The sequence below is a fragment of the Medicago sativa genome, chromosome 5 (genome assembly GCF_051527215.1).
Source record: "Medicago sativa cultivar Bolivia chromosome 5, Bolivia_mono, whole genome shotgun sequence".
Taxonomy (NCBI): domain Eukaryota; kingdom Viridiplantae; phylum Streptophyta; class Magnoliopsida; order Fabales; family Fabaceae; genus Medicago; species Medicago sativa.
The window spans coordinates 65401265-65411328 of NC_140753.1; the positions used below are offsets into that span (position 1 = coordinate 65401265).

General features: G+C 32.5%; 1 protein-coding gene across 1 annotated transcript; it reads right to left on the bottom strand.

The window, feature by feature from the left end:
* Positions 1–332: 332 nt before the first annotated feature.
* Positions 333–5816, bottom strand: LOC146924059 (rop guanine nucleotide exchange factor 7-like). Its single transcript, XM_085709086.1, has 7 exons — positions 5463–5816; positions 5199–5321; positions 3930–4084; positions 2292–2366; positions 1909–2199; positions 1365–1721; positions 333–1118 (listed from the first exon to the last, which is right to left on the bottom strand). Exons 1-7 carry the CDS (start codon positions 5698–5700, stop codon positions 627–629), a joined length of 1731 nt encoding a protein of 576 aa, XP_085565212.1. The 5' UTR covers positions 5701–5816; the 3' UTR covers positions 333–626.
* Between the last annotated feature and the right edge of the window lie 4248 nt (positions 5817–10064).

A 10064-nucleotide genomic window follows, 5' to 3' on the forward strand; every position in this document is an offset into this window, starting at 1 on the left:
TTAACTATTGAGAATTTTATTACTCCATCAAAATAAAATACAAAGTTATAAATGAAGGAAATTCAATTTAAGCGTTTAAATAAAGTTCTTGTTTGATATTACGGTGGATTGACTAATATCATTGCAAGCTTCACAAAAATGTTTAATTACTTTATCTAAATACAACATTAGAAATCGTCAAAATTTAGTGTATGTTTTATATCACGGTGGATTGACTAAAATCAATATGAATCACCAGGATTTTGGTAGATCCGTGAATTTTGAATATATATTAGCATAAAATATTTTTCAATAACTTAAAATATTGTTTTCTACTATTGTGTCCTTACTCCTTTCACAAACACACAACTGTTGCTATTTCTAGGGGAATATTTCCAATTGTCCTTCAATGGGACAATATTAAGAGTACACTTTGAATAAATAAATAAACAAATGGTTCTGGTATACACAAACCATTGAACTCACTCTCTTAAATCTCACTATAATCTTCCTTCTAATACAAATGGTTCTCAGAATTGAACCTTTCAGATTTCAACAATATTTTTTTCTCTTTTTTTCATTGGACTCGATAAAAAATACTACGTGCTAGTAAATGACACAAATAATGTAACACTCCTCACACATCATCATTTTGTCTTGCTTTTCATGGAACATGATTCATTCTTACACTCTAGTTGTTCTGTTCTTTTGCAACTTGGATTTGAACTACTCACTTCATGAGTTGAGTTGCTAAATATCTTTGCTGCTTTCATCTCTCCTCCAAGATAATTTGACAACACTCTTTTTACACCAAAACCGCGACGTTGAGGTTTAATGATATTGTTGTTATTGTTGTGGATAAAAGGAGTTACCTCTCCCTTTGAAGGACTAATTAGTGGCACAGGTGAACAACTAGATGTTCCAAATTTTGCTTTGTGTTGAGTGTCTGAGACAGACACTAGTAATTGTTGTGAAACCTTTTTCTGTGAAACCATGTTAACCATTGGAGCCAATGGAAATCTATCTGAATGTTTGGTTAAGTCATCAACATATAGTAAATCATCTATGCGAGCTACTATGTTAAATGCCATGCTCTCCAAAACTCTTGAGTAGCTTTCTAGTATGGATTTTCCAACATCCTGAAATGTTTAAAATGAAACATGTTAATGTGAAGTTGTTAGGGTGTGCTTAGATAAACAATTTAATTACGTGCATAAAGAGAAGCTTATGCACGGGGTACTGGGAGAGCTTATGAAAATAAGCTGAAATGGTTTATGGATACGATATAAGCTGTTTGCATAAGCTTTCCAAGATCTGTTGATGATACAATTTCATTCTAGTTGTTTAAAATTGCAATGAAAAAAAAAAAAAGAGAAGCATGAAACCTTGTTGCATTGGATCTTGCTAGTATCCAATGTAGTTTGACTTAAACCCGGGAAGCGCTGCTTCAATGAAATTAGAATACATTCAGCTCTCTCTGCAAGCAAATCTCTCTTGTCTCCATCAACCATTAAGTCCTTCACAATGTCCCAGGATGACTTTGTAGTCGAACGGCTAGGGTAGAGTGGTGGTTTAGAGTGAGATCTCTGGCGCCATACATAAATTGCGGCTTCTAAACGGTTAGCAATCTCAAGTGCAACATGCTCATTGGAGATGTCTATGCAATCAAGCAAGCACTCTTGAGAGAACTGGTCGGATGTGATGTATCGATAAATAAAATCTCCCAAGCACGTTCTTCCATTCTGAAAGTTCAAACAACGTATCATGGGATCAACTACATAGATTATATGACGCCATAACGTTCTATCATGTATCATGTCTAATACCAGATTATATAGTATCAACAATGTAACATTCATTTTCGTAAATATTTTTGAGCATTTTTTCAATGATATAAAGATCTCAATCGATTTATGTGGAAAATCAAACCTTAGGAAGGGTATCCAAATACGACTCGGGAACTTCCATGTCATCTAAAGCAATGCTGTTGATAGACATGGCTGCTTTCAGTATTTGGCTAGCACTTTCGCGTGTGTGACTCAACTTCTTTCTTGAGTTCTCACTGAGACCGGCAGGAGGCACACGGGGTACTGGGAGCCACCACTTCTCCTCTTGCCGCTGATTTCTCTTGCGAAAAGAGGCTGATCCATCTGCATCTGGTGCCACAATTCCTTGGTCAACATACCAAAACTCCATAGCAGTGGAACTATCTAAAATTTCCTGTTACATAGGGAAAAGTGTATGAAAATCTCAGACTGATTTCTATACCAAGAACTAGCCTACATTGGAAGAATAAAAAATACAATGCTTACAAGCAGCATATTGTCGAGTTTACGTAGAGCTGGAAGATTGATAAAAATGTCTGATCTTGGTCTGCAAGTCATTACCTGCAGAACAGAACATGTTAGAAACATCATAATTTTAATTACCCTACTAAATATATGCACACGGATTGCCTACTATCAAAGGTAGTAGTCAAGGTTTTAAAAAACGGGACGTTACCGCAAAAACGGCCGTTACAAATCGGTATCGGCAGCGGCCGTTACCGTTTTTGCCCCTTTTAACGCTGAGAAAGAAATTCACAGCAAAATCGCCGTTACAGCGTTACGGAACGCCGTTACGACCGCGAAACGCCGTTACGGCCGCGAAACGCCGTTACGGACTCCGTTCAGACTTGAAAATTCAGTCAAAACGTTTTTCTCACTTTTCTCTCTATACAAACATTCACTGTGAAATATAAGCTTAGATTCATGATCAGCATGAAAATCCAATCAAAATGGTATTTTAGTTTGTGAGATTTGGTGAACATTTGAGGTTTTAGAAAATTCAAAAGTGGTGATGTTCTTGTTGTTGTTCTTCACGTGAAGAAAGGAAGAAGAAGGAGTTGACCTCCTTCCTTCCATGTTGACCGCGGGTCCCACCTGCAGTTTTGTCCTATATGCTGTTGCTTTTGCACCCCCTTTTTCATATCTGCACCCTTGGTTTTTTAACTCTATGATTTAGATCTTGTGGCTGTGATGAGCCTATGTAGGAATTAAATTTGGACCCCTTGATGCATCAAGTGGTCCAGATTTATTCCAGCTGAGCCAATTTTGTTTTTATTTATTTCTTCCCATTTTTATTAGTTTTTACACCATTTTTGGCACTTTAATGCCTCTTTTTTATTCATAAAAATTTATGATGTGAACTAAATGTAGTTAATTGATCATGAATTATGTTTAAAGATATGCTATGAGTAGTTATTTATTAGTTAATTTCTTTTCAATCTGTCAAACATTCTATCTTTACTAAATGTAGTCTATTTTTATTATTATATTCACTTTAAACATGTTATAATTATGGAAAAAAAGTATTAATCTAAGTTATTATACATTATATGATAACATAAATAGTTTTAATACGTTTTGTGAAACATTTTGATTTATTCACACCGCGAAGACCGTTATTTGTATCGCAGCGTCCGTTACAGCCGAAATCGCGACAACCTTAACGCGACCGCGATCGCGACCGCGACCGTTTTTTAGAACCTTGGTAGTAGTAGTACTAGTAAGGGATCTCGGTCGTTGATCAATATCAAATAGTTCAAATTTCGAGTTTTCAATTTGGCGAAGTCACAATTTGAGCAGTCCAATTTCTATTTAGCTGTTCAGATAGACTGGTTGTATTGTGTAGTGACCAATGAAAATTTGACAGCAGGTAAATTGAGTCCCTGGTTATAGGAAAATCCGAGTCATCTGATTTTGATCAATAATTTGTAATGTTTTGTATTTATTTACCAAACATGAAATATAGACCGTTCTATTTCAATCAAACGAAATGACTTCCAATGCGTTGACATGACTACAAGATTCCCTAATCATACAAAGTAGAGAGTAGGGCCTATTTATTAATCTTTGTTGAAAAGTACATTAAACTCACATATATAAGGATTCAATTCAATTCAATTGTACCTCTAGCTTACTACCATCAGGATATGTTTGCCAAGAAGGCATTAACTCAACAATGTGATCGCCAACACAAAGAAGCCAATCCATTTCTCTCTGCCACTTTTCTTTCTTTTCACATGGTACAGGTTCTAGTCTCCATAATTGTCCAAATACAGTTCCTACATGTTGCAACAAATCCCAATTGAACAAATTGTAAGAAAAATATTAAAATTGAAACCATAACACAAGAAAAAGTTAACATTTTCTCTAATACAGCTTAAACCTACTCAGGGGCGGAGCTAGGTGGTGCCCAGGGAGTGCACCTGCACACCCTCAAACTTTTAAAATTACACTAATTTTCATATATTAAGTGCACTTTGCACACGCTCAATGTTAAGATTTGCACCACTCACTTTTCTTTTTCCGGATGGCAGGTACGCTGAGTGTTTCTTTTCATTTAATTTACTTTAATTACTTAGTTGATTAATCATTATTAATTTATTACAATTAGATGATACTCCAAATTCCAAAATGTGTGTCTACCATTGACCATTCTTTACCACTTTGCCAAAGTACGTGTTATTTTTCGCTAATATAGTATATATAAATAATTACTTAAATTTTTCACTTAGAGATTAATATCAATACATATACAATTAAAATTTATGGGTAAATATAACTTTGATTCTCCAAAAACTGATAAATTTTAATCTCTTTGTATGGCTTATTATGTATTGGCATCTTCCAACTTTTGAAATTTGTTATTATTTTTTATCGTTAAAAAACGATAAAAATGGTAAATTTCGTCTGTAAGTCTTAACTCAATTGATAAAAATATTGAAATTGATACTCCGCATATCGTGATCAGAGTTCGAATTTGAACTCTCCACTTATATGTGTGTGTTTTCAATGTCAATTGTCACTTCGTCTATTTACCCAAAAAACGTGATCAGAGTTCGAATTTGAACTCTCCACTTATATGTGTGTGTTTTCAATGTCAATTAACACTTCGTCTATTTACCCAAAAAAATTAGCTAATATAAAAAATTTGGAGATTCATAACTAAAAGTCAACTTATATATATTTTAAGTGACTAAAAACTTTTTTTTTTTTAGGGAAGTGACTAAAAACTTATATAACCAATTTTTTATATATGTATAATTACTCATTGAAGTTTCCTTCAAAAAAGAAAAAAAAAATACTCATTGAAGTTTATAATCTGCACCCCCTAACCTAGGGTCCTGGATACGCCACTGAACCTACTATCAATATTTGTTACAAAAAAAACCATACCACACAAATTAGTAATAGCATTTGAGATAGCCAAAGCAGTGCTAACTCCTTTTCCAGACCCTGACATATCTTCACCAAGCAGTAACTTCGCAAACCTTTCCTTCATCATATCTCCTCCTGATCCTACAAAGTCAAAACATAATAAGGAGAAATTTATACACAAAGAAGCTGAATATTCAATTATTTACACAATTGCAGCACAGTATGAATTCTCTAATCCTAAACACTAAACAGAACAGAACATGGAGAAATTTCAGAACTTACCAGAAATTTTTGAGCTGATACTAGTAACTTTTTTATCATCAACTTGAGAAACAGGTTCATTTTCTTTTTCATCTGATTTGCTGCATTTGGACATAGTGCCCTTCCTAATAGGAAATGAAGAAGACCCTTTTGCTATTTTTGCTTGTTCAGTCAAATCTGAGCAACACGATCCAGTGGAACTACAAGACCCATTTTTTCTCTTTTGAAAATTTTCACTCTTATTACATAAAGCCTCCATTTTTACCAACAAGCTTTGATTTTGTTACTCAAAACACAAAAGGGTTAGTGGAAAAACTATGATTCTGTTCAATCTCTTACAACGTGTTCTAGCGTAGTTACATGTGTTAATGAGTTCGGAAATGACAAGGAACGTGTGAAGTGGGTTTTATAGTTGATGATTGAATATTGAAAATGATGAGACCGTTGAGGTTCTACGGATAAAAACATCATAGAAAAAGACAATGTAGTGAACAAACATTGTTGCTTTTTTAAGAAAAGGTTGTTCAAATTGGATTCTGAATGTCACATGTTATGCTAACGTCTCTTTGGCTTTCGCTCTCTGTGTAACCCAAAAGTTACGTTCAAAATAAATATAAACAAATCATTTATTTAACGGTAAGTTAGAAGACAAGAACCAAAAGTTACTCATGTTGACTTTCTTTATTGTAAAAACTCAAAGTTTCTACTATATCCAACCAAAAATTAGTTTTTAATTTTACTTTTGACTCTTGTACCCTAATCTAACGATTGTGCCCAATAAATTTAGGAGTGTACACCCTCCGGTCACTAATATAAACAAAAGTTTGATTTTTAGATTCATTCATTAAATGATGTATGTAGTCTATAATAAAGACTACATACATCATTTAATGAATGAATCTAAAAATAAAATTTTTGCTTATATTAGTGACCGGAGGGTGTATATTGGTTAGGTTAACATGGAATACCAGTCAATCCATCTCTACAAAATGTTGATTGGGATGGGTAATTGGATGAATATGATTTTAAAAATTAAAAATCTATAAAATAAAACGGATTTGGGTAAAACACAAAAAACTCATTGACTCGGTAATGTAAACATTTTTTTTCCATAGAAATGATGAAAAATATCAAATGTTTTGGTCACAAATTAAGATAAATTTTCAAAACTTACACGGTATGTCATCTATATTGAAAATCAAACATACTAGACTATGCATTATCAAATTAAAAATCATTCATTTTTGTTCATTCGTCTGTGACCGTGTTTGCATCTAGAACCTAGAATATCATTCATATATAGATACTAACATGAATAATATCGTTGATATAATAGCATTTATTTTTTATACTAAAGAAGCTACTAAGGTGAGAGAGCAATTTTTAAATGTTTAAGGATTTTCTCTAGTTGAAAAATAATCGCACACAATCAGAATAAATTTTGAAATATATCGCAATGTAAAATATTTATAAGTTGCAAGTATTTTATAATGATTTATCATTTAATATTATCATATTTGAGTTTAATGGTGGTGGATTGACGGTTCAAAACAAATTTGCACAGACAACCAATGAAAATATTTAAAATTACACTTTTTTTCTTAAGAAAATAAAAAGTTGAGTAATTTTTCTGAAGAAAAAAATGATGATTCATCATTTGATAATTTAATATGAAAAAAAGAAATAAAAACTTTACAAAAAAAAAACGGAAAATCATTTGGGCAACCTACTGCCCAACTCAACCCCATGAAAGAAGAAGGTGATTTAGGGTCAATTTTTTTTATCCAAAATCACCCCTCTAACTTGTTTTTCTCTTTCCCTTTTATTGAAATAAATGAGTTTCATATCTATTTCATTTTTTTTCGTGATTACGTCGTCTCAGTGCGACGTTGTTTTGTTCGGAGTTGTTTGTCTTTCTTGTTTCTTTCAGATATTTGTTCGGTTCAGATTGTCATATCAGCTTCGATCTAGCGCAGATTGAATCAATGACTTTGGCGTCGTCAACGTTGCTGATTCGGAGACATGGGTATTCCGGAAACTTGAATATGGTCATATATGTAGGCTTTTGTACTTTGTCATTTTGTACTATTAACATGGATGTTGTGAGTTTGTTCGCATATTCATCCTTTTTGTTTTTGGTGAATTTGCATTGTATAGACGTACTCTATCAATTTGAATGAATGAACATCATTTATTTTTGTCCAAAAAAAAAAACTCAACCTAACCTCGAAATTTGTGTTTGTCTATACAAACCGAAAGATACAACGGATGGTTATTTTACCTCGTCCAAATGGGTAAGGTCAACCAAACAAGTTCTGAGGTCTAAGGCGAATTTAAAAATGTGACCCTTTAAAGTAATTATTTTTTAATAAAACTATTATATTTTATTTAAAAAAAATTCAATTTGTTTCCGAAAGAAAAATTATTTATTAATTTAGCTACTTATAAGAAAATTGCATTTATACTTTGTAGAAGTTTATGATTCCTTTCAAAGTCCCAATAAAAGAAAAATCTATTATCATATTCATTTAAGTGCTCTTCGTAGATTGAATAAAAAGATAACTAAATAATTAAGGGTTAAATATGTTTTTGGTCCCTATAAAATTGCGACATTCTAAGTTTAGTTCTTACTTAATTTTAATAGCTTTTTTAATCCCTACAAAAAAAAATTTACTTATAATTTTAGTCCCTGCTAAAATAAATTTTGTTTAATTATCCTTAAACTCTTAAATTTTTTAACGATTCTTTTTGTACAAGTTTAGAACACTATGAAAGGTTCATTTACTAAAATCTATAATTTTTTAACATGAAATAAATTAAATATGAATTTTTTAAAACGACAAAAGTTTAAGATATAAGTAACAAAAATATGGACGTAGAAATCAAATTTTTGCGATATTTTTTTCGGAGGACCTTTTAATAACGTTCTTAACACGCCTGTAAAAAATTGTTGAAAAACTTAAGAGTTAAAGCATAAATTAAACAAATTTGGATTGAGTAAGGACTAATATTGAGTGCAAAAAATTTTTTGTAGGGATTAAAAATGCTATTAAAATTAAGTAAGGTCTAAACTTACAAGGTCGCAATTTTGTAGGGACCAAAAACATAATTAACCCAATAATTAAAAGAGTGAATCATCAATTTCGTTCCTAAATTTGTACGAATCGGTCAAATTTGTCCCTCAATTTAACGAAATATCAAAATAGTCCCTGAATTTGTAAAATGTCAATCAATTTAGTCCCTCCGTCCAAATCGAGTATTAATGGTGCTGGCGTGGCCGTAACCTTTCACATGTCAGATGCCACATAAGCAGTGACTAATTTGGGTGATAGTGACCAAAATTTTCAAGGATGAAATTGATTGACTTGCAGAAAATGTTCTTTCCTCCCCAACGACTCTTTCTTTCTTCCCCGACAACTATTTCTTCCCCAAATATATAAAATTGGAACCCTAATTTTACAATCTTTAATCTACACTCCAAAATCTCCAAAATTTCTTCCAATAATTAGTGGTACGTTCTTCCCCAATTTAAAAAACTTCAAACCCTAATTTTTTTGATTGAATCCGAAAACCAGAATCCCCAAAAAAATTGATGGAATTGGTGCTGGTCATGGAAGAATTGATGTTGTTTTGTTTGTGATTACGACTAATGTTGCCAAAATCCGTAGGATGGAAGACAATATTACGCCAATCCTGCATCACAGTGGTGGTTTAGAGCGAGATGAGTATCGGAGGCTGCAATATGTTCGTGGTGAATTTTGTGTTTGGAAAAAAAAATGGATGCTGATGAGTTATGTTTGTGGGACAATGCAGAGGCTACTTCAAGGATCAAATTGATTTCTGTTTATATAATTTAAGAACTTATTTGATGGTTTTTTAATATAATGTAGAGATCGATTTGATAGTTAGACAAATAATTCAAGGACTAATATGATAGTAAAATTATCACAGAAAGACTATATTTCATTCATCTTCAACCTTTTTTCATTACAACTTTACATGCACCTAGAACAATACAGTAGCATATTAAAAAACTCAAACAAGCAAATTATGACTATTAAAAACTTAATCAGCCTAAGTTCACTTCCTATACAATCAACTTTGTCCATCAACCTTGCCCTCCAGACCTCATCATTGAAACTTTCGTTAGCCTTAGCCATGGACCGAACCTTCTCCATCAATCTTGTCTTTCTTCCATGACCAGCACCAATTCCATCAAATTTTTTCGGGGATTCTGGTTTTCGGATTCATTCAAAAAAAAAATTAGGGTTTGGAGTTTTTAAATTGGAGAAGAACGTTACCACTAATAATTGGAAGAAATTTTGGAGATTTTGGAGTGTAGATTAAAGATTATAAAATTAGGGTTCTAATTTTATATATTTGGGGAAGAAAGAGCCGTTGGGGAAGAAAGAAAGAGTCGTTCGGAATGAAAGAACATTTTTTTCAAATCAATCAATTTCGTCCTTGAAAATTTTGGTCACTATCAGCCAAATTAGTCCCTGCTTATGTGGCATCTGACATGTGAGGTTAACGGCCACGTCAGCACCGTTAACACTCCATTTGGGCGGAGGGACTAAATTGATTGACATTTTACAAATTTAAGGACTATTTTGATATTTCGTT

What these genes read in the sequence shown, in the direction of transcription:
- LOC146924059 (XM_085709086.1), bottom strand. Translation starts at nt 5,700, where the DNA reads ATGGAGGCTTTATGTAATAAGAGTGAAAATTTTCAAAAGAGAAAAAAT. An exon ending in TGCTATTACTAATTTGTGTG is followed by an intron (nt 4,085 to 5,198) that starts GTATGGTTTTTT and finishes TGCAACATGTAG; the next exon opens with GAACTGTATTTGGACAATTA. An exon ending in CTGATGGTAGTAAGCTAGAG is followed by an intron (nt 2,367 to 3,929) that starts GTACAATTGAAT and finishes TCTGTTCTGCAG; the next exon opens with GTAATGACTTGCAGACCAAG.